The 25032-nt window shown below is 34.9% G+C and overlaps 4 protein-coding genes across 6 annotated transcripts; 1 reads left to right on the top strand and 3 right to left on the bottom strand.

The window, feature by feature from the left end:
• Window positions 1-60: 60 nt before the first annotated feature.
• On the bottom strand, window positions 61-8867 carry LOC100791352 (dentin sialophosphoprotein). Of its 2 annotated transcripts, none has more exons than XM_006582965.4 (12): window positions 8440-8866; window positions 7659-7882; window positions 5224-5291; window positions 4907-4978; window positions 4421-4767; window positions 4244-4312; window positions 4076-4164; window positions 1765-3969; window positions 1557-1634; window positions 1342-1453; window positions 707-757; window positions 61-446 (listed from the first exon to the last, which is right to left on the bottom strand). In XM_006582965.4, the coding sequence occupies exons 1-12, from the start codon at window positions 8761-8763 to the stop codon at window positions 399-401; spliced, it is 3687 nt and encodes a 1228-aa protein (XP_006583028.1). In that variant the 5' UTR covers window positions 8764-8866; the 3' UTR covers window positions 61-398. The 2 variants fall into 2 exon arrangements, 1 of the variants encoding a protein (XP_006583028.1); XR_005892309.1 differs by having other exon boundaries at window positions 344-446; window positions 707-797; window positions 8440-8867.
• Window positions 8868-9606: 739 nt separating this feature from the next.
• LOC102668207 (probable galacturonosyltransferase-like 4) lies at window positions 9607-10164 on the bottom strand. Its single transcript, XM_006584091.1, has one exon. The coding sequence runs from the start codon at window positions 10162-10164 to the stop codon at window positions 9607-9609; it is 558 nt and encodes a 185-aa protein (XP_006584154.1).
• Window positions 10165-11805: 1641 nt separating this feature from the next.
• Window positions 11806-20783, top strand: LOC100802120 (ubiquitin carboxyl-terminal hydrolase 6). Of its 2 annotated transcripts, none has more exons than XM_003529919.4 (18): window positions 11806-12055; window positions 12725-12870; window positions 13076-13111; window positions 13203-13310; window positions 14345-14445; window positions 14531-14657; window positions 15481-15540; window positions 15632-15699; window positions 16001-16051; window positions 16992-17100; window positions 17574-17662; window positions 18642-18711; window positions 18843-18923; window positions 19033-19128; window positions 19626-19674; window positions 19770-19880; window positions 19970-20044; window positions 20342-20783. In XM_003529919.4, exons 1-18 carry the CDS (start codon window positions 12046-12048, stop codon window positions 20395-20397), a joined length of 1443 nt encoding a protein of 480 aa, XP_003529967.1. In that variant the 5' UTR covers window positions 11806-12045; the 3' UTR covers window positions 20398-20783. The 2 variants fall into 2 exon arrangements, with proteins under 2 accessions (XP_003529967.1, XP_006583027.1); XM_006582964.4 differs by having other exon boundaries at window positions 14525-14657.
• Window positions 20784-24303: 3520 nt separating this feature from the next.
• On the bottom strand, window positions 24304-25032 carry LOC102668090 (zinc finger protein 3). The gene has a single exon (XM_006584090.1). It carries the CDS (start codon window positions 25030-25032, stop codon window positions 24304-24306), a length of 729 nt encoding a protein of 242 aa, XP_006584153.1.

Raw genomic sequence — 25032 nt, 5'->3', positions numbered from 1 at the left:
TTTGGCAACAGTTTTTCCATAATAACCATGTGACATTGTAAAAGTTCAATGTGACATTTCTTTTGGCTTGTGAACTTAAAATGCACATTCTCAAATTTCTCTAGTACCTCGGTGAATATGTTAAACGGTATTAAAGAATATACAATTTATCTAGACATGGAGACAAAATGAAGGCCAGGCTAAGCCAAAAATATGCCAGACCCATACGCAAAAGCAACAGACAAAATTTCATTTATATACAAATATATGGCTCTACCAAGAAATAGTATCAAAAACTAGTGCACACCCAACCTAGAAAAGAATCCATCTACTCAACTGCGCATCATGTATCACCCAAAAGTTCTTAACCTTGAAAAACAGGCTTCAATTTTATCTAATATAGTCCTCTTGTATTTTCATCATTTATTATACGAGTTTGCAAAGTCTTTGATCCTTCGCTTGAGATTCTGCAAGTGGGAAAAAAAAAAAAAAAAGAAGCGTCAGGAGCATGTAGAAAGAAGCACTTCATGACAAATTTAGACTCCAAATTTAGTTAATTGCAAGTTGGAAGATCTAATTTCTCATGAAATAGACAAATTCAAGGATAAAATTGTGTATATGGAAACTTTACGGGACCAAATCAATATAGGTTGACACTTTTGAAATTGTATATTTACTCTTAAGAAAACAATTCTAGATCAAGGTTAGAGAAGATGTAAATAATTACCTCCAATTCCGTATGAAGAACAACAAATATTTTCCTCAATCTCTTGTGCCTCTGCAATTCACATCATGCCCACATGTTTTGAAGATATATACTAAATACGATGAGAGCTTTACAAATTAGGTAATACATGAAACACTTAGAGAAACGATTAAAAAAACTCCTATATCCAAACACAAAGTCTTAATAAAAAGTTAAATAACTAATTTGTTTAACGATAAACTCAACCAAAATTGCATCAAGTTGAACTAGACAATTACCAGTCAATTACCATTGCAGCCAATGCTATATCAGGTTGCTATTTAAGATAATAAGATGAACCGGCTTAATAGTTAAGACATGCACATGAACTAGAGCATTAATTGTCTCATACACAATCTCTTTCAATCAACATAAATTCCTTCAAGATTATCGTACAAGTGATTTAGACAGTACAAATATTTTCAAAGATTTTTTCTTCCAATGCAGAAAGATAAATGGACAAGATTAGACAAAAGGAGCTTAAGAATGAACAAAATTTTGAGAAACTGTTGAATGCAGAACAAGAATGTACTAAAATATTACTTGTTCAACATTTGGGCTCTATAGTACAATTATACAAATACTGCATGCATGGGAAGGAGCAAAATAGAACATACCGGTCCACAGCGTCGATAGGATTCCTTCAGCTGCTCCACGATGTCATAGTATCTATCCATATCCCTGCCTTTAGCAAGTTCTAAATCGTTGCCTAGTTTCTGAAACTGATCCCTGCAGATTATGGGTAAGAGATGTTAGACAGACTATCAAACAAATAATAAAACTAAACATCTAACATAAAAGCAATGAATCCTTGATTTGTAATGGCATTTACCGGTATCCCTCCAAAATCTTGTTTAAGGAGCAGTAACTATCATATTTATCTTGAAATTCCTGCACATATTCTTTATATCTAGCATTGCATAGGAAAAAAACGTATCAGATGCCCAAAAAATCAAGTGATTAACTAAAAAGGCGAACCCTGCCACAACATGAATCACTGAAACAACAGTTTAAAGAAAAAATTAAGAATAACAGCTTACTGGGAGAAAGTCCTTATTGGTCCCTTCAATTCAGGTTCATCCTTTTCATACTTTGAATAAGAGCAACTATTTTCATCTGATGATTCTCTCTTCTTTTGATCGCTATGATTTCTATCTGCAAACACAGAATCCTTTCCTCCATCAGCCATCTCTTCCACTGAATTAGGTGTTTGTCTTTTACTTTCTTTCACAGGGTCAGAAACTATTCCGCGTTTACTGTCTTGTGGTTTAGATGCATTTGCAGGCACTCTTCTATTGCTTTCACTGCGACCTTCCAAGTCAAAATCTTGGCTCCCCCCAGATTCACTATTTCTATATTTACTGCTCATTTCTGCCAATTTGTTTTGAGATCCAACTTCTGCAGGATCTGCTCTTAAATGTTGCGAATGAGTCTGCATAACTCTAGAACGAGATTTTGTTGAATCTTCAAAATGATTATCTGAGTTCTTTTTATTAGTGTTGTCGAAATTACAGGGAAACCCAGAATTTACAAAGGCTGAGGATGGCTTTCCTAAATCTGAAGTTGCTTTCAAAGAAGGTTTTACTTTAGTAATATCAGAATTTCTATCCTCTGAAGTGTTTGCTTTGTTTTCCAACTGTTTAAATGAACCTTTTCGTTCAAATTGCTTTGCAACATGAGTTTCATCTGGAGTGGACTCACGAAATTCACCCAACTCCAAGTCTGAAAGCTCTCTTTGAAGAGAGATACCTCGCCCATTAGTTTCAGGGGATTGATCAAAACCAATTTGATTGTTGTCCTTAGGTGATGTTCCCAAGTGTGACTGTGTACTTTGTCTGCCTTCCTTTAATTTACCAACCATTTCACCTTGTTTTTGGTAATAAGAATCCATGGATAGTGACTGTTTACTTCCATTACTACCATCCCTGGAATTCCTGGGAACTTTTTTCTCAATGGCATGAATATCTTCATTCAAGGAATCTCTCTGAGATTTATCTTTCTGCACAGAAGAAGCTTCCCGTACATGGAAGTCCTTTCCTGAGTGTTTTTTACTGTGCCTTACACTCTCAAGTTGCTTATCTGATTTTTCCAATGGGTAGGGAGGGTTTTCTGAAGGGATTTGAGCTGATGACCTTTGACCTATTTGTGGAAAATCTGAACCAGATTTTCCAGGAAATGCTCGATTGGGTCCTTTCTGTAACCCAACACTTGAATTCCCTTGTCTCTCTGCTCTGTTCAACACTTGTACATTAGGTCCCTTACTAGTGTCTTCAGTAAATTCAAAAGGAGACAAGTTCCGAGAATTCTCGAATGTCTGCACATCATTACTGGGAGAAAATGGTTGACAGGTCAAGTTTTCTGCTTTCAACCTTTTTGCATGTTCTGATTTCTCCTCAATGTTCTTCGCATCAGAACCCCTCTTATGTTTACCTTGGGAAAACCTATTAGAGCTGTCATACTGTTCATGCCTAGAACTATCTTTAACTTCATTTACTCTTTCGTCAAACAAACTCCCTATATAATTTTGGCGTTCCTGGAGTTGTTGATAGTCAGGTGGAAATGGTCTTGTCTCTTCTGCATATTTTCCACCTCTATTAGAAATGGTAGCCGGAGGTAGAGCCATTTCAGCCTCCTTTTCCTCAGGTAAGTCCTTTTCAATTTCAACTGCATCAGATTCATTACCATCCTGCTGCTCATCAACCTCATTCTGCATTGACCTTCGATCAGGTGATTTTGCTGGAATGGGTAAGGGCATCCTTTGATCAGAGACTTCTGTTTTTGGTTTTGACTCTTTTTCATCATCACTGGTCATAATATCTACATCCTCATCAGAACCCTCCAGTAACTCTTTGCTGCTGGAAGATGCATCACTTTCACTGTCACTACTACTCCCACTCCCTGTCCCAGCAGGACTTCTGCTTCTGCTCCTACTGTGGCTTCCACTATCACTTCCACTATCGCTGCTGTCACTGTCACTATCACTGTCACTTCCACTATCACTGGAGCTTCCTGCCTGCCCTTCACTATGATCAGAACCTTTTTTATCACCAAGGATATCAGGTGAAGTATGTTGGGCATCAATTTTTTCCAAATTGTTTGATTCTTCTTCTACTTTGGAATTTTCTTTAACAATTCCCTCCAAATCAATATTTGGTACTTTCTCTTCAGATCCTCCCTGTGGACCTGATGTCTGATCATAAAAATCTTCACGAGCAAGTATCTGGCTGTGATTGTCATCAGGAGAACTGTACAAAAAAGACAATACACCTTATATGCATGAAGGGATCCACAAAAGTGATGCACTTGCAGTACTGGTATACCATAGTATAGTTATATAAAAATAAAAGGTACCTTCCACTTTCAGTCTGAGGTTTATTTAAGCTTTCCAAATCCACTCCTGGTTTCAAAATATACCTTCCTGGAGCCTGGTATTTTGCAATCTGAAGCTCAACATTAAAGGAAAAATTATACAACAGGCGTATCATAAAACAACAGCCTCAAAAGAATCCCACCACTTACTTTTTTTATAATTGGCTCAATTTTCTTCATGGAATTTGGAAGTGTGTCTCCAACAGCTTTCTCCAAGGCCTATAATCAAAGGGGAAAAGCAGTTAAGAAGATAAATTACATGAATCAAAAGTTAGAGAAATTAAAAATAAGCCTAAGAAGAATTATATACTGGATTTTGTACAATACCTTCAAAGTCATTCCATTAGGTTTATCCTTTAGAAGAGAAATTAACATGACCTGCAAATCTACTGGTTTAGACCAATTTTTCCCCTTGCCTCCTGGCGTGTTCCTCATAGCATTGTTTGTTCTGGTAGGGATTTCTTTCTCAGAAACAGCATTAGTATCTTGTTTGCCTGTCATTTGTGAGGGCACAGCATCCTCAAAGCTCTTAGACATATTTACAGCTCCCATTGGAGAGGATGAAGCAGCAAAATGATCTGGTGGAGACGGAAGAGGAGAGGAATGTCTGCCCTTGGTACTAGTATTTGTTGAAGTCAATCCAGATCTATGGGAAGATTTTGGGGGGCCACCAACTATTAAAAAAAAGTTCAAGACATTACAGATGAATTACATGAGCTAACAGAAATTTATCAGAAGGGTTTCAATACTGGTAAAAAAATGTCATCTTAAGATTGACTGAAAATATGTTGGAAAGATGTAAATTTCAATCACCTTGAAGGGTTTCCACTTTCCTTTTCTTAAGTGCAGCCTCTTTCTTTTTATTATAATTCTTCCATGGTGTAGCTGGACAAGGCAAGTGTAAGGCTATTCATTAAAATAGTTCAATATAAACATTATTAAACTAAATACAGTAAATCTGGAAAGCTTTGGCAGAGAAAATAGAGTGATGATAAGCAGATAACATGCCCAATATCAAGAAAAAATTTCAAGTTGCTCATCTCAATGACAATAGCTATTTGGAACTTTCACACTTCAAATATTACAGGAAAAATTCATCCATAAAGTAGAAGAAACGAAAGAAAAGTTACCCTCAACAGCTGCTAATGCCTTTATCTGGCTCTTCATAGATGGGTTCCCAGGCTCTAGGACAATGGCTCTGTTGTAAACAACAAAAATAAATGAACTGGCCAAAACAAGGAGAGGGGGGGAGGGAGCGGAGGATTCATACACCATAAACAATCACTGTATGGAAAGTAATATAAGAAAAAAATCATTGAGTTACAAAAAATTTAAGCAAGCTAATTAGCTAAGAAAAGAAACAGATGAGTTAATGATGACTTTAACACTAGAAATAGAGCATATTACTTTTTTACAAAAAAAATGTTGTAAATATGTAAATCACTCTTATTTAGGAATGAATATTTTTCTTTCCTGTGCATATCCCATTAGTATTTGTAACTATTGCAATATAGTATTGCCATATTTCCTGTTTTTCATTTATTGGGATTAGCCTATATATTAACAGTAGAGCTTGTATATTTTGAATCACTGAATATTATTCAGAAAAGTTTTCCTCGTATTTCAAGTAAATAAAGCTTTAACTGCATGTTATTGTTGTTGTATATTGTAATGTTAAATAGTAGACATTAATAGAATAGTACCAGAAAGGCAGAAAAACAGATATGGAATAACATTAACTCCTATCCTTGGGTCTGAACTAAGAATCAAAAAGATTACAGAGCCAAGAGGAAAAGATATGATGAAAATAACAGTAATGAATCCTCTCTCAACTCCAGGGATTCAAGACTCCCAAAAATCAGTACACCCCCTAGAATTCCTCTTCCTATTACTTTGGCTCGAGTTCCCGCTTAAAAGAGTCTTAACAAATCATAGAACAGAGAGGAAAATGATTATTAGCCACTGAACTTTGAGTAACAACTGAGTATTTATAGATCTGAGTAGTTAGTTATGACTAACTAACTGACTATCCAACTTACTAACAAACTCACAACAGAAACCTAACTTCTAACTAACTGACTTGATTGAGAGTGAAGTTGAATACTGCAACTCTCTGTACAATACTCTAATACGGCTAAACAATTCATTCAGAGGCTCCACCTAACTAACTGCTGTAGGACAACTGTTGACTACTGGGAAGTTAATAACAAACTGAACTAGGATCTGTTCCCCCTATGCTCACCTCTATTTTGCCTCAACTGTTGAAATTCTATCTACTATACGTACAGCTGGTTATTTTTTTTTTTTGGAAGGGAAAAATATATATATTATTAATTTAGATCACAGCGGTACCAGGGGTACTGGTGAAGTATACATAAATACAAGACACTTAGAGTGTCGCCTCCCAACATAAACAAAACCCCACATTAATCGTACAGCTGGTTATACATATTATGTTTTCATCTTAGAATGTTGGTTTGGGCCTAACTCAACCTCAAAAGCTAGTTCGTAGGGTGAGGATTGTCCCCACTTATATACTCTATCTTGGCACTATCTCTAGCAGATGTCGGACTTGGGTTTTCCCCAATACACCCTCTCACACCCAACACTTTTGGGCTTGGTGCATGGATAACATGGTGGGTGACCCTTTAATGGATCAAAGATAGGCTCTAATACCATTTTCGATAAACTGAGAGTGAGAGAGAGAGAAATTGAAAACTGATATTATTGATCTCAAAAGTTAACTTGAGTTAGTTACAACTGAGGTATTTAAAGACCTCTGAACTGAGAAACTAACAATAACTAACTCTAACTAATCCTTACTAACTTCTAACAGAATGTAACTACCTGATCTTAGTGAGGTGTCGTTAGTGAAAAATTAACAGCCCTTACAATATCTATACTGCTGACTAATACTAGATGGGTGCTGTTAGCAAGAGCTAACATCCCTTACAATCATGAAACAAAACTGTTTTCATAGTTATGTATTTACATACTCCAATATCCTTTTATGTAATAATATGTGACAGAATTCTGAAAGAAATAAAAATTGTAGCAACCATAGAAAAAATTTATCAAAAACTAACCATCAAGACTTCAAAACTCAGCTTCAACATTATTACCCTGGTGGTTGTTTGAAATTTGGACTTGGATCCTTTAAAGTGAGTAATGGTAAAGTAAGTAAGTTCAACTGTTTATGAGAAAAACAATGGTTGATATTCCAACACATCCATGATTTATCATGCGTGTTAGCATGTGATTGTGCGCTAACATCGACCATTGATTTTGTCAACAATGACTGATATTACTTACTTTACACTCTAAATATATCAATTGATTTTTATCGCATACCTTAAATTTTGAAAATTCTAGGGTAATACTTTGAGAGATTGCTCCACCGATACTGTAGAACAAATATATTAAAATATCTTTTTAACAGAAGCATCCTGTGCACTTTCTTATAAATGCATACAAAATGCAAGCAGTAACAAATTAACAAGGAAAGAGACAGAAGATCACTGAAAAGGAAAATAATGTAAGGAATATCCCAATTACAGCTACATACTTGCGAGACTTTATCTTGCGTTCGGCTTCCTCTGACCGTCTTTTGACGTGATTCTTGGTTGACTCATCCAAGACACGCTGCACATTCAGCTTGCGCCAGGCACACCCAGATTCAACAAGCAAACCATTCCCATCTTCACCACTACGGCGCTCTTCGTAAATATCACAGAGGTCACCATCCTTTGACCATGTAAATCTGAACTCCTTCCCACCAACATCAATAATCTGGCACAAATACAAAACAGACAGACATTCCAAACTACAGATCAGAAATTGCTTAACAAAAACACGAACACACAGAAACAAAAGACAGTAAACACAAACCGAGTCATGCGGCAAAATCACCCAATTTCACACCCAAACAGAAACGATATTGATAAGCTTACATGTCAATTAGTCAGCACATAACATTGAAAACTATCAAATTAGGCTCACAAATACACAATTCAACAAATAGTCACTACTTCCTAGTAGTACTATGATTATAACACTGTTCAAAAAGGAGTAACGTTGATACAGATTCAAATTCAGTGAATGAATTTCAAAATATGCATAATTTCAAGTTCAAATAATGTTTAGACTGGTGAATTCCCGGTTACCCAAGTGGCCTAGTTTATATTTATCCGTAACGTTTCTTTTTATTCCATTAAACTTAAATGAGCATGACTAAAGAAACAAAAAGAAATGAATAAACAAAGGCTTTAACGTTCGATTTGACAACCAACACTTTGCAGAAACCAATCGAAAGTTGAAAACCAAACAAATTGAGTGAGAAGCGTTACGTTTCCGGTGGGATTGTGTGGATTGGGACCGAACTTCACGCGCGCGGTGCCGCCCTGTGCCTCCACGCGCCTGATCTCCTCCACGAGGTCGGGCGCGAGGCGAATGATCATCGAGAACGCGAGCGGATTGCTGCCGGAGACGAGGCTGAATGTCTCCTCCACCGCCGCCGCCGCCGCCGCCGTGTCCTTGGCGGCGTTGCTGGCGGAGGAGCCGAGGGAGAGGCGGCCGACGGGGGCCGAGGAACGATGCGGCGCCGGAGGAGGGGGGAAGGAGCGGCGGTTGGGGGCGCCACGGCCCAGCTTCGAGGAGGCGCCGCCGTACATGTTGGGATTGCGGTTGCGTTGTTTTCGCCTCCGAAATGCCTGTGATGAGGATGGAACGTTCGTTCCACTCTTCAGATCGATATTTGATAATAATTAAAAAAAAAACATGAAAATGCCACAGCAATAATAATAATAGAATTCTCTATATTTCTTCTTTTTTTGTATTTCACTATCCTTCACATTGCAATAATGCCCCCCATGAGTTGGGTATTATTTTTCTTCTACCCTAATTTGCTTTCTTTACTTGTTTCATTGAAATTGTGAAAATTCTATGTTGTTTTTCATGTTTTAATTTTTTAATGACAATAAAATAAATTATAAAAGTAAGAGTGATAAGTATTGATAAAATAGGTGACACGAATGTCCTAGAAAAATGTATCTTCAGATAAGAAATTAAGATAATAAGAAGTTTTAAAAGTAATTATTTATATTTTTAAAGGAGGATGTCAACACGAAGTATTAAAATATAGGTTTAATTACACATTTAGTCTCTATAGTTTTCAAACTTATCCATTTTAGTCATTATAGTTAATAAGTGGTTTTTTTAGTCTTTGTAGTTTACCTTTTAATTTCCAAAAGGTCTCTACCGTTAAAATTGTTTAACATCGTTAAATTATTGTTGCCAGGACCGCATCGACGACCGGTGTGTTTTTCAACCACACCTTGGCTCTTCTCTGATATGTTTGTCATTCGCCTTGGCCTCGTCTGCCGTCCTTCCCCGGAGCTCCCTCTCTTTCGGGAGGCCCCCACCTTCCACAACGGCAAGGAATGCTGCTACTCTCCCTCCGCCACCATTAATGTAGCCATGACCCTCGACACCAACTACCTCCGCGACACTATGCTTCACCATAGCATATTATTGTTGTTAGGACCGCACCGACGACCAGTGTGTTTTCGCACCGCACCTTGGCTCTTCATATCAACACCATAAAGCTTGGCTATGTCGTCAACCACCACCAGGTCAGAGTCCAAATATATCACGTGTTTCACGTCTTCTGGTATGGTATCGGTAAGGTATATTCTGGCGTAATTCAGGGGCTGGTCCAAGGCCTGTCGAATGGACTTGGATATCTTGTCGCAGACCCTGTTGGAGTCAAACCGATAAATCTTCATCTTGAGGTAAAGGAAGGTGGACTTGATGCTAGAGAAGAGTTCGAGAGCGTCGTCATGGGCGAAGAGGAAGTGGAAGACCAGGTTCTTGGGGCACGTCGAATGTTGAAGCATGGAGAGCATCGCGGCCATGGTGTCGCGGAGGTAGTTGGTGTCGAGGATCATAGCTACGTTAATGGTGGCAAAAGGAGAGGAGCCGCAGTCTTCGCCGTTGCATAAGGCGAGGGCCTCCCAGAAGAGAGGGAGCTCCGGGGAAGGACGGCAGATGAGACCGAGGCGAATGGCAAACATATCATAGAAGAGGCAAGGTGCGGTGGGAAAACACACCAATTGTCGGTGCGGTCCTGACAATAATAATTTAATGATGTTAAACAATTTTAATGGTAAGGACTTATTTGGAATTAAAAGGTAAACTACAATAACTAAAAAAGTCATTTATTAACTATAAGGACTAAAATGAATAAGTTTAAAAACTATAGGGACTAAATAGGTAATTAAACCTAAAATATATTTAAATACATATTTAGAGAAGGAAACATAATAACATCCAAGTATTGAAAAGTAGAGTTTTAATTGCGCAAAACACTCTGGACCCAATGCTTGAAGATGAAAACAATAAACTACCATCTACATTTAGTTCCAACATAGGAAAACTAGGAGGAGAACATCTCGAGAAAAAAAAAATGGGATCGAGCCTTTATACCCCGATCGTGTAGGGATGAAATGATGTCATCGTTAAGCAATTATATTTTTCTCAATACTTGGTTAATTTTATAGTGGTTTGCATCAAAACAGTGATTGTTTCTCCACGTCAAATTCACCATAATGTTCCTGCAAAAAGGAAACCATGTTGGGACTTCAACCAAGTTTTCAATCAAGCTTCATGGTTCATAACAAAAAACACAGGCTCAGAGAGAAGGGATAATCACATCTAGACCTCCAAAAGCATACGGACATTCCTGCAAACAATGGAGAACATCTCTTAATGAGAATAATTGTTGCACACAAGAGAAGACGTTGTGTTCCTGTGACGCCTCAAAGAATTCATGGGCAGTGATTTATGAAGAATGAGCCAACAAAAAAGTAATATATATATTCTTTGGAATATATGTGGATCTTCCACACCCATTTAAAAGCATTATTGTGGTTGCAGTTTAAATCGTAAATGATGTCAAAAACACTACTAAAAAAGTGTTTTTTACTACACGTATTTAAAGTCGATTGTCGAAAAGCAATCGTTGTTTGGGGGGGGGGGGTAATTTTGCAAATACTGTCAACATTTCAAAGACAATTTTCGCTAAGCTGTCTTTCAATAGCGTAAAACGAAGACGATGGTAATTTTACGTATGGTCGTTCCTCTCCTTTCACTCGTTGTATTCTTGTTCTCTCTTACTCACAAATTTATCTTTAGAACTTGAAACGACAACCACTTTCCTTAGCACCATTCTCTTTTGACAGCATTGAAGGAGTCGCCATAAGCCTGACTCTCGACGTTGAAGATGTTTTTCACTGTCACAATGCTCCTTCAAATGTACGAGTCATCTAATTTCATTTTAGTACTAAATAAAATATTGTTCTCAAGATATTTATAAAAAATATTATGGACCCACAAAATCATTTTTTTTTTGTAAGAAAGAGCAAAGAAAGGTCCTTGATATCTTATTAATTTCCTCGCAAAGGCCTTTGGGCAAAAGAAAGTTTGCATGAAATAAACATTGTATGGTTCAATCAAGCAACCTTGCATGGAATAAAATATTTATTTATTATAAATTTTAATTATAAAATATACTCAATATATTTTTAGACCAAATACATTTAGGGTCCGTTTTGTAGTATAATAGCTATCCTATCTAAGTTAATACATATTTATTATCTAATTATATATATTTTTCATAATATAATACTGTCATATTCCGGAAGTTGCGAAGGCTGATATGATTTAGTAGAGAGTCGCGGTCCAACAAAAGAAGAGTCTCGTGGGGTTGGGTTCGTCGGCTGGCGCAGTGAACACGAGAGAGTGGGCCAGACAATCTCCTCTTGCTCTCGCCCCAAATATAAAACCCCAACACACAGAAACAAAGGCCTCAATATATTTTGTTTCGTTTCATTTTGCTCTTTCTTCAAGCCAACCTCTTCCCAACTCTTTGTTCCTTTCTTCCTCTCACTCTCACCATGATTACAGGTCACACACCTTTCTCTCTCTTTTATTCTCAACATGCTACTATTCCTTTCTTCTCTACGCATTCATAGCCCTTATTTCGATGCATTATTATTTCAATTTTATTTGCTGCTGTTATTTTTTTTATTACTTTTACTACTGTTCGAAATCTAAGAGATGCAGCGTTGGTAATTTAGGGTTTGTGCTAATGAGACAAGGAATTTCTGTTCATTTTGAATTCTGACGAGGTGTTGTCTTTTGAGCTCGATTTCTGGCTTTCTTTATGAAATTAATCTATTTTGTGTAAGCTAGGGTGACTCAGTGTTATCTTGCTTGGATATGCTGTTTTCAAGTTCCGTGTCTCGTTACACTTTGTTATTATCATTATCCAGTGTTCCTTGGAACTTTCGAAAGTGAAGATGTAGGTGCATTTCACTTCTTTGGAAGTCTAACTATGCTATAGGAATAGTGAGGAAATTACGACGGGTTTCTAACTGATTTTAAATATTTTTCATTGTATATGAATGATTGTCTTGTTTTACATCTCGTAAAGGATGTTACTGATAGACTAAAATTGATTTTGAAAGATAATGATGGAGTTCCTTTTACTGCTATTGTCTTGTTGATTGTTATTTTTTTTAATCTGAATTCGTCATTCTGGTACTCACAAGTTCAACTGATCTTTCTCTGCAGTAAGCGTAAGATGGCAAAAGGAGATTTTCAAAGATGTAGAACTTGACACTACCCAGTCTCCTTATGTTTTTAAATGCCAATTGTATGATTTGACTGGTGTGCCTCCCGAAAGACAAAAAATTATGGTCAAGGGTGGTCTTTTGAAGGTAAGTAGATTGTTGAAGTGATACTGGAAGAAATAAGCAAACTTAGCCTGACCATGCTTTATCCGATTTGATTTTCATATTTCCTTATTAATAATCAGTGAGTTGATCTTAGTAGGTCTTATAAAAAGTTTCTGTATAAATAAGCTGGAATGAAGTTGTTTCAGAGCTCTTCTTTTTCTTCCTTTAATTTCCTCTTGCAATGCAGGATGATGCTGATTGGTCAACAGTAGGGGTGAAAGAGGTTAGGATGCTAGAATGTGCTTTTCGTTACCGTTCAACTATATTCCGTACATCTTTTCATTTAATAGATCTACATAATCTTCTTTTTCCAGGGTCAAAAGCTAATGATGATGGGTACAGCTGATGAAGTTGTAAAGACTCCTGAGAAGGGAACTGTTTTTGTTGAAGATCTTCCTGAAGAAGAACAAGTAGTTGCTGTTGTAAGTTTCAATTCTTAATTACACACACATATGTTACTTGGTAAACTGCAAATGGTTATGTTTTTATTTTTTGTGATAGCGTAGCTCTAAAATAGCGGGCATGAGTCATAAGCATCTTAACAGATGTATAATCTAACAATCTTGTATTTTTGTCCTTATGTTGTCAGTCATTTATAGAACACAGAAACAGTGCTATAAAAACTGGGTTGGGCCGTGTAGTTGAACCGGAAACCAGTGCCAGTCCAGCACATGACCAGATCGGTTATGCATTTGACCTGGTATAAACTGGTCCACCTGGTGCTTGGAACCGGTTCATCCGTTTTTTTTTTTTATCTCATGACTTGACTTCAGTTTTCACTCTGGCATGTTAATCCACACACAACAGACATTGATCCATGTGATACATGCTTGACTTTTCAACTGTAATTAATACTCTTGCAGCACAAATTTTGTAAATATTAAAAAAAAAAAACAACACCAACAAGATTCAAACCTTGTACATTGTACTTGCAGAAGAGTTATTTTTAACAAGTGCCACTAAGCTACGCTTCCTTTTGAGTGGATGTAAAACAAATAATATATATATATATATATATATATATATAGACACACACTCTTATATTATTTTTCATGTCACTTTATTTTACACCGGTTGGTGCGGTTCAATTAGTGACCCACTGGTCTGACCACTCATTCACTGACCCATTGCCATACACTAGTGTTTGATTAACATGTTCAGTGGGTCTTTGTTCTGCTTGATCCTCTAAAGATGTACATAGCATTGTATTGGTCAACCATTAAACACAACATCAAATTGGTTCTTAATAGTATATATGATATCAAATTGGTCCTTCAATGTCAAATTGTGCCATCACTTTGGTCCTTAAATTGGCAGTAATTTGGTCCTGAAAGGATGAAACACTGATGGAGTTTAATTAATTCTCATTGAATGACTAGTTTTATCTCATTGATAACTAGAGAAGGAATATTTTTGTTTTAGCATTTGATTTTTTTTTTCCTGTTGGTTTTCCTAGGGGCATACTGCTGGTCTTTTCAACTTGGGAAACACATGTTATATGAATTCAACATTGCAATGCCTCCATTCTGTGCCTGAGTTAAAGTCAGCTTTGACTAAGTAAGTTTTTTCTAAGACACAATTTGACATTTTGCTGCATTTGAAGCTGAGATGTGATGAATAATATTAACTTTCTTAGAATCAGTTATTCACATTCAGGACGAAACAATGATGTTGATCAATCTTCTCATCTGTTGACCATTGCAACCCGTGACTTGTTCAGCGAGCTTGATAAAAGTGTCAAGCCTGTGGCGCCAATGCAATTTTGGATGGTACATTATATAGTGTTCATTATATAACTAATTATTTGTTTATCTTTGTTAATTTGTTGTTTATATGATGCTGTATGTTTTTGGGTGGGAAGACTTTCATTTTTTTGAATTTTTTAATGTTAGTGATTAGTATGGTACATTGAAAATTTCATAGTAACACAGTATTGGGTAGTTTTAGATTTTCATTAAATTAAATTTCATAATAACTATTTTTTTTTACTTCTTTTTGTGCCAATATATTTATGTTCTCCTTTTGAATGGACATAAATATGTTTGCACAAAAATGGGCATAAATATGTTGGCACAAGTTTATGGATTCAGGAATTCAGTTAAATTATTATTATTTTTGTTACTTTGTTCTTTTTCTGACATCTTTTAAATCTCAATTCGACAAGGTCTTAGGAGTATGGCAATATGGAGTTTAGGTTCTACCTTTTATTGTATCCCATATTAACCCTGGGTTGACAACCAGCCACCTCTGATGACTGTCGGTGTTATTTGGCCATCTGAATGTCTTCTACCACCCAATGTTTCATTTATTTAGATTGATGTATATTGTTGGTCTGTTATTGAAAAATTTATTCATGTACCTTTTTGTACCAACATATTTATGTCCTTTTGAAATTAACTTCCAAAGTGGAAACTTGTCACTATTAGCATGTGGTTTAAGAATATATTGATGTGTATCCTCTGCCACTTTTATTTTACTTCTTTTATGTCATTTGAGTAGGATAGCTATTCTCTGTCATTGTATATTGAAAAGTTTTATTTTCATATTTTTTTAATGGTTGCTTACTGCTCTGTTCTTGCCCTGGATTGCCAGGTATTGCGGAAAAAATATCCTCAATTTGGCCAGCTGCATAATGGAGTGTTCATGCAACAGGTTTTTAAGTTGCATGCCACCTTATGGAATTAGTTTTATTGCTCTAGTAGTGAACTGTATACCTACCTATTTTATTTTTCATGTCTAATAGGATGCTGAAGAATGTTGGACACAACTTTTATACACACTCTCTCAGTCCCTCAGATCCCCTGGATCTAGGTAACTGTGTCTATTTCTTGGTAACTGAATTGAATGCAATTGTGGCAGTATCTCACGATTGATACTTATATTGTTTAAAAAATGTGGCAGATTTAAATTAAATTACTAAACATTTGATCTCCATTCTCTGCACTTCTCACTTCTCTCTTCTTGACATACTGTTTGGTCAATCTAGTTTTGTTTAAAATACAGTCTACTAGGTTTTGTTAACTCTCCTGATTTATATATTACTCAATATTTATCATCCACTTGCATTCAGAATGTGAATTTCAATCTAACAAATTTTATTCTTTATTTTCAGTGAAAATCCCGATGCTGTGAAGGCCCTCTTTGGCATAGAACTTATTAGCAGGTACAGTCTAACACTTTCTCCCCAATTGTTGGCTACTAACGTGCAATATGTTAATTACATCCTCAAAGTACTCTATGCTTAATTTTTTGTTTTCATTTGTACCATTGTTCTAGCTACTATTTGTAGCTAGTCTAGTGATTTGACAGGCTTGCCTTGAATGTATGAAAAATCAAGTAAATTCTTTCTTTTCTTGATTTTTACTTGTAGACGTCTCATTGTCATGTTATTTTTTGCTATTTCTCATCCTAAAGCATGCTCTCTTATATCTAGTATCTAGCAAATTGTGCCAGTGGCATATTATCCACGTATTATATTTTTAGAGATTAAACCTATTAGTTTATCACAGTATGGAAGCTCATGGAATATAAATAAATACAAAGGCAACTTTTTTCATTGTCTGGGGATGTTAACTATGCTAAAGAAGTTGTTTGCTGGCAATGTTTTTGAATTAAATGCAATCAGGAATTAAGACACAACTGCTTACCAACTTTCAAGAGAAACTATTTATTCTATGATGCTTGGGTTGCTTAAAAAATATTGATAAGTATAGATTATATATTTGATAAATTAATATTTAATGCATATTTAAATTGAGGACAAGTCCTGACATAGCGGTAAAGTTATGCTTTGTTAGTCATGGGTTTGAATCTGGAAACGACCTCTTTTCATATTTTTATGTATCCATGATGTCAGTCTTGGCTGGAGAGAATTTTAATTTTGTTCTATGTGTGAACATTTGTTTCCTTGTGTAGCATTGTAGTCCTTGCTTTATGGAGCATTCTGGTTAGTTCAATTTATTATGAATTAAAAGTGACTGTACCACCAAAAAAACTACAAAAAAAAGAGAGAATCCACACTTTTTGAAGTTTATTAAAATGCTTACTGATGTCCATAAAATTGTATCCCGTTTAATGTAGTCATTTTGATAATAACTTGTTAGGATTCATTGTCAAGAGAGTAAGGAAGAAAGCTCAGAAGCAGAGTCTGTTTATTCACTTAAATGCCACATATCGCAGGAGGTGAACCATTTGCATGAAGGGATAAAACATGTAAGTGCTAAGGCATCTCTCTTTCCATTGACAACATGTGTGTTTGTGTGTTGGGGACCTTGGGGGTTGTTTACTAAGGATGTTGTTTTCTCCTTGCAAGTCTAACCCCCATTTTTATGTTTTTGTTTTGCTTGTCTAACTTTTTCATCCTTCATGCTCTGTTAATCTGTCCATCTCTTCTCCCTACTATTCCAACCTCTTCCCTAGTTCACTCCTAAGATTTCACTGATAATTTTGTCTTGATAAAGTTGTATAACTATGCTATTATGTCAGTGAAAGTGCAATGATATGTTGGATTGCTGAAATTTACTTAAACTTATAGACCACAATAAGGAATTATTGGCAAAGTTTTTGCTCTTTAGAAATCATTATCTGTTTAATGATTTTCATGCTGTGGTTAATGTGTAACAGCATATTCCTTATGATGAATACACTTTTCATGAACTTTTATTTAACCTAGTTGACTTTTGTAGGGGTTAAAATCCGAGTTAGAAAAGGCTTCACTTGTATTGGGCCGTAGTGCTATACACTTGAAGGAATCACGCATTAATGCCCTACCAAGGTTGATATTCTCTTTTTTTGAAATGATATTTCTTAGGATGATTTTTTCTTTGTTGTCATGTGATTTCAGTTGGAGTTTTTGAACTATACAAGTTCAAGCTACATTTTCTTGTATAACTTGCATCAAAGGTGTTGTTTATGGGACCATTCAATGCTAACTCAATGAAGTATGGATGGTGTTAAGTAACAATTCTAGTCATGAATGATTTTAATGTCTTATTCATCCCTTAATTCAATAGTCATTTGTGTTTGAAGCATGGATAATGCGTAAGTCCAGTGTACTTGTGCTGAAATTTAATGGAACTAATTGCTTGGTCATATAGTTGCTCTGATACCATGTGAAGAATCTAAAAGCTTAACATGTTTGTTACTGGCCCAATAATGATTCCACCCCCCCCCCCCCCCCCCCCCCCCCTCATAATAACAGGGACAGTGAGTGGGATTCAATTGTGTTGTTTATTTTTGTGTTATTTTTCCCCCCGTTCACCCACACAATATAATGTCAAAACCATAATAATAAATTTAAAATTTCTTGTAGGCTATGACTGAAAATGGTCTAAATCGTAGATACTAGATAGGCTGGGTTTTTAAATTGACTGTGCCAAGACATCTTTCTACGGTCTATCATGAAAACAAGTCTGTCTAGTTTTGGCCGTACATTGTAATTCCTATGATTGAGTGTGGATGGTGTTAAGTAACAATTCTAGTCATGGCTCATGAGTTCTTATTTTATCTTCTTTAATATTACTAATTGAAATTTTACATCTCTATGTAACTATTTTGAAAGAGTTAAGATTCTATATAACTTGCAATCTTTCTCATGTATCAGAATTAAAATATTGGTTTGAGTTTGACAAAATTGGACCTCAAGATATTGGCCTTGTAATTGTTGAGATGAAGATTGGTTGTTTCTTTGTTGTGTTATTTCTTCCTTGGTAATTGCTATGAGTGATGTGATTTTCAACCTTTTCCTGTTCAAGGTACTTGACTGTTCAGTTTGTCCGTTTCTTTTGGAAGAGGGAATCCAACCAGAAGGCTAAGATTTTGCGGGTAAAGCTCACTATCTGCTTTTTTGTGTGTGTTTTTGGATAGTTATTGTTGAGTCGGACAAATTATCCTTGGAAGAATTTGTTTGCTTTCTGAAATTTATTTTACAATGTCATCGTGCTTGGTTATCTCAGAAAGTAGATTATCCTCTGGAGTTGGATGTTTATGATTTTTGTTCTGACGAACTTCGTAAAAAATTGGAAGCTCCTAGACAGGTATACTCTTTGTCTTGACATGAAAATCTTATGGTTGTTTGTAAGAAAAAGATGTTTGCTTTGTAAAATGTGTGGGCTTATATTCTCATTTTGGATATTGTACCTTCAGATCCTAAGAAATGAAGAAGGCAAAAAGCTTGGTCTGAAAGTGAATGAGAAAAGCTCTGTTCAGAAGGAAAATGATGTAAAAATGTCTGATGCTGAGGTGAGGAAACAGCCAAACTGAAACATCATGCTTGATATGCAGTAATTAATGATTGCCATGTTGTTTGCTAGCATAAGTATGAAGTAGTAATTTCATCCCATCTAACCAATACCCTCAGACGCTTGTTAAGGAATAATTTTTCTTAAAAAGTATTATTAATGCTCTCCTACCATGATTTTCAATGCACTTCCATCATGATTTCCAATATAAACCTTAGATTTATTGATTTCTTAACCAGTTTTCTTAGGACACTGGTTAGCAAGATCCTATTGTATATGAGAAAAGTTAAACCTTGATTTTAGATTTACATTGATTCCATGTATCAATTATAAAAGCCATTCATTCCTAAAGCTGCCAAACTGAGAAATAGGAATGGTCATTTTGTTACAGTAAGTCCATTCCATTGAATCACCATTGCATATACCACATGCTAGATGCTGCTACCATACGCATAAATAATCACAATCCTTAATACTTTGTTTCTTTCGTTGATTCAGGGAGCAACAAGTGGAGGAGGGGAGCCATCTGTAGTTCCCATGGAGGAGGGTAAAAACCTGCAACATTATGCTACTCATATTTATTTATTTTGTTTTTGTTTTCTCAATCCACTTTCTGCTTTTTACTCCATTCTCTGTCTATAGGTGAAAAGGAAACACAGATGACTGGAATTTATGATTTGGTTGCTGTATTAACCCACAAGGGTAGAAGTGCTGATTCAGGACATTATGTTGGTTGGGTCAAGCAAGAAAATGGTTGGTTCTGGGAAACAGAATTGTGTTTGTAGTATCTGACTCTGTCCCGGTCTCTTTCAAGCAATAATATTAATTTTTGTTGTTGGCAGGGAAATGGATAGAGTTTGATGATGACAATCCCAAACCAAAACTAGAAGAAGACATCACTAGACTATCTGGAGGAGGTGAGGATATACAACAGAATTAGTTTGCCGACATCGATATCGTTGTTACTACTTCTCCCTCTCCCCTGCTACCCCCTCCCTTCTGCTTTCTCCCCAATTGAGCCTAGCATGATCGCCAATTTGCATATGCATATCTTGAACTTTTTTTCTTCCTTCGTAAAGGATTAGCCAATTTATTATATTAGGAAATCACAAGTGCATCCGTTACTTACATCAACTTCAAATTTGTTGTATGTATGTGTGTGTATATATATATAGATGAGTCTATAAAAAATTTGCTGTCATCTTTGTCTGTAGGTGATTGGCACATGGCGTATATAATCATGTACAAGGCTCGTGTTGTATCTGTGTAATTGCTAGGAAGAGCCGATTTGGTGTTTTACTTCAGAGAATCAAGGATTGTGAATGAGAAATGGTTTATTTGTTTTCTACTCCTGAGGTTTGATGCTCATTAGTCGGTATTTATTTCGTTTAGGTATTATATTTTTTTTAAAGGATGCATAAGGATTTGAAATGAAGCATGGTACCCCTGAATCTCCTTCCTTCCATCGACTGGGTCCAAGAGGCACTTGAATATCAAGTTACATACATTTCTGTGGTGAAAGCCTAGCCTATTATTTCTATGAATCAAACGCGAGAGCAACGTCCTTTATGAAATGCTTAGTGAGCATACAATACAGGATGAAAACTTGACATAAACATGTTTAATTTGATTATGATAAGCGAATCCTTTTTTTTATATATATTTTTAAATATTTTATACCCTTTGTCGTGGCATTTTGATTTGTTTTCTCTTTATGGTAATACTACTAATTAAATATTATGTTGAATGGTTTGTTTGTGCGTTTGTTTGTTTGCTTTTTTAACTTTAACATAACTTGTTTTATTAATTTGGGCCTTATTGATCTGTATCTTCAGGACATTTAATTGAGAAATTAATAACTAATTTTCCAAACTAAGAATCATGATAAAAATGCAATAGTAATGATTAATGTTATCATTTTTATAGTCTTTTTAAATGGTAATGGACAACAGATATCTTTTAGCTTCACTAGGAGTTATTGACTTGTAAACTCTAAACTTTTTATGTTTTGATTTTTATGGATAAAAATATATATTTTTAACCTTCTCAAGCTTTTTAATCAAAAAACATGTTATTTACTAGTTAGAGATATTTTTTTACATCTAGATCCGATAATTGAACTTCTATGTGCTTAAGACAAGTTATTTGCCCGACAATCCTCCAATACGAGATATATGGACCAAGATCAAATCTATTTGACTTGGCACAATATATTAATCATAAAAGGATGTGCGTTGCACTTCAGTATTTCAATCAATACTCTGAGTTCTTAACACAATCTCACTCCAAAAGAAAAATGCAGTCTCTGTTATCCTCAGCATCTCTCATCTTTCTCTACTTCTCTCCTCGCAAGCACAACAACAAAGAAAAAAACAAATTCGAGATCCGAAAGTGACGGGAAGAAGGGGAGTTCTGGTTCATCTACCCGATCCGAATCGTTCATGATTTTCTTCTTAAGTTGAGTATACTTTTATGATCCATGTTACTTTGATAACTTTCACGCCATCTTTTGTAACAGGATGAAAGAAGCTTTACTTCACAAAGTAAAGACATATGTTGACGAACGGCGTACACAGGTAGGTTGGTTTGATTACTGTATATGTCTCAAGGGAAACTTTATTTTTCATACTCCAATGATTATTAATTTTTCCAATATTTCAGCATGAATTGCAAGAAAAACTGTTAGAATATCTTAATATCTTTTATTTACTAGTATATCTTAATTTTCTTCTTATTCATTTTATCATTATTTTCCCAAAGTCATAAAAGAAAGACAAGCTTAATTATATACACAAGAACTTCTAAGTAACTTCCATACCATAACATTTTACTCAACATTTTTATTGGTGGTTAAGATTCTCTCTTCTTTCCAAAATTTCGACAACTAACTCTAACATGTTTGAATGCTCTAACATGTTTGAATGAGCTCTCTCTCTAAGATCATTAATTATTTTCATAATTTTTTTTCCCAAGATGTCACTCATTCCATAACTATTTCAAGTACGTTGATTATGACATCCTTAAGTAGTAAATTACGAAAAAGTATCTATATTTTGTTGGTATAAGATCTCTCTAATTTTGATGTGACTCGTTTATTAGAAGAAAATTATTATTTTTGCGGTTCATATATCATAATCCTAAATTTTCATTGGCTTATGTTATAGTTCTTGTCCTAAGGACAGCTGGCCAATAAACAATAAATAGGAAAAATAAAATATTTTTATTTATTTATTTGTGATATCAATCATCTTACTATTTGATTATAAGGTTACTTTGCACAAAAGTTGTATGAACATTGCAATTGATTTTACTTATTTTTTAACTATTGGTAAGAAATGTAAATAGAAATAATTAATTACAATTTTCAATTAACAAAAATTTATAATACATGTTATAAATTTTGGGGTTTCAGATTTTTAATAACTAAACCGTACTCTTGTTTAACTTAATCCCATTTTGCCACCAATAGTTTTTTTAGATAATCTTTTGTGCTACTTGATTTCTGTGTATTAAAGATTTTCTTATATTAAATAATATTTTGTTATGATATACTAATTACACAGACATCCATATGTGAAGATGATAGCAACACACAAGAGGAGACAGATGCAGTACTTGAGGCCCATGTGTGAATTACTGTAAGCTTCAGCCAAGAATGCATTGCCATAGAACTCGGAATAAGTTAGTTATAACCATTTAGAGGTTGTTAGAGCCTTTGTCAGTTTGTTAGTGATTTGTTAGAAATCTGTTCCAACAAAGCAGTGTATAAAACGCAATTGAAATCAATGAATTAAGGGAGATGAATTTGCATAACCTTAGTAAAAATAGCACAGGAGGTTCCTTGACCTCGAATCCAAGGAGTTCCTAATCCCTCTGCTCTTAACAAAAGATGGTTGAAATAATTTCTTCTTATATACAAGACAAGGCAAAATTCAGCGAGTTATTCAGAGTTAGGAGCACCTGAAGAAAAATCTCCATACATTCGTTTTGATGAATTTGTAGCATAAAAAAAGGGATTTGTTTTGGTCAACTGATTTGTTACATTTGCATTGGTAAAAAATATATGAACTCGATATGATAAGCTAGTGGCATCTTTTTGCGGTCAGATTAGTTTAGCATGTAAATCCAAATGCTATTTTTGAAGTTTTACATGGTCACGTGAATGTCTATTGAATTGATTTTTGTTTGTTTAGATTACCATAATTTTGTTGTAAGATATCCATTTCATGACTCGTTAAGAAATTTAATTGATATTTTTAGTGTAATTTATCTTCTATATATATATATATATATTTACAAGGTTTAAACTTAAAATTTTGATTAAGGGTACCGAATTCAATTTCACTCATAAATAATCAATATATCTGTAACGAAACAAAAGATTTACATGATAATACCAAAAAATAGTCATTTAGTACTTTTTTAAATACATATTCTCTTATAGATTAATTATTTTGTTATAAAATCAGAAAATCCAAATATATTCTCAAAATTATAAAATTGCCTCTAAAGGTGAATATTAGAAGCAATGAGCAGTTTAACACATTATGGTTCATTCACACTAAAAGTGAAAATCAAATATTCATTATTTAATTAGGTGATATGGTTCAATTAATAATTTATATAATTGACGTATATAATAATTTAAAGTATTTATTCATAAATAAAATAATCTATCAAAAAGATTTTTTAGAAAGAATTTTGTTTCCCAGATTAATAATGAGAAATAATACGCAGTAACGTTAAATATCCATAGGAAAAGATAATCAAGCAGAATTGTATAGTAGTATATGAGCAAGATTATATCCTTAAAAGATACATCTTGTCTTCAAAATAAAATGAGAAAAAAATATTTTTTTTTACTTCATTAGCAAAAGTTGTGTAATATATGGACGTAATTTTGAATTAAACAATAAAGGATGGAAGGGAAAAGTGAATGAACATAAAGAAAGGTAAAACTATAATTTATAATCATGGGGGCACAACTAGGGTGTTTGTTGTTTCTGTCGTTTGAAGCATAAAAAGACAAAGAAAACTTATCTAAACAAGCACTAAAAAAAGGAGTTTAAATACATAACTAAATAACCAAAAGCATAATGAAATAGAAACAAACTCTAATTTCCTGAATTTCTAATATCATGCAAATCACTAAATGCCTCAAAAATAGCTTGGGGCTTCAAATTTTGAGAGTCAAATCAAGCTCCTTCACGTCTCCATTGGAAGGCATTGAAGAAAAACTGTTTTTTGCTTCACCAGAAATCTTGATATTCAAATCATCAGAACCCTCTATGATTTTATTCTGAGGTATTATTGAAGAATTGCTTGCTTGACCAAAATTATTCCCCTTATAACATAAACTAGGATTTAATAATAACTGTGATTGTGACCCTGAATTTATTACTGCTCCTTCTCTAAGTATAGGAAAAGCCAAAGGTTGATATGATTTGTGGTGCTGATAAAATCCGCTCCCTTGATCAGCCATCATCAAAGTTTGCAACTGATGAATGGTGGGTTGAACACTATTCAAAATCTGGTGCCTTGGCCATGCAACGTGTGACATATGAGGCCAATTACTATAATAATGGGGCTTAAAACGGGTCATGGATAGAGGTGACACCCCTAATGTTTTGCCACCAAATCCATAAGATTGATTTGAATTAACAAACCCACCAACATATGAATTTTTGTTATAAGCAGAAGCCATGTTAAGAATCTTCTCTTTTTGTGCTGCTGCTCTCTCTTCCTTGTGTGCATTCTGATGCCCACCCAAGGCTTGGTAATTGCTGAACTTCTTGTTACAATACTTGCAAATTAAATCATTCTTCATTGGTGGTGACTTATTTGATGTTGATGCAGAAGCAGAAACTTTTCCATGATTGCTTTCTGCTTCAACATTGCTTTCCAT

The sequence above is a fragment of the Glycine max genome, chromosome 7 (genome assembly GCF_000004515.6).
Source record: "Glycine max cultivar Williams 82 chromosome 7, Glycine_max_v4.0, whole genome shotgun sequence".
Taxonomy (NCBI): domain Eukaryota; kingdom Viridiplantae; phylum Streptophyta; class Magnoliopsida; order Fabales; family Fabaceae; genus Glycine; species Glycine max.
Note: the sequence above shows the minus strand (reverse complement) of the source record. Positions and strands in the feature narration are given on the sequence as shown.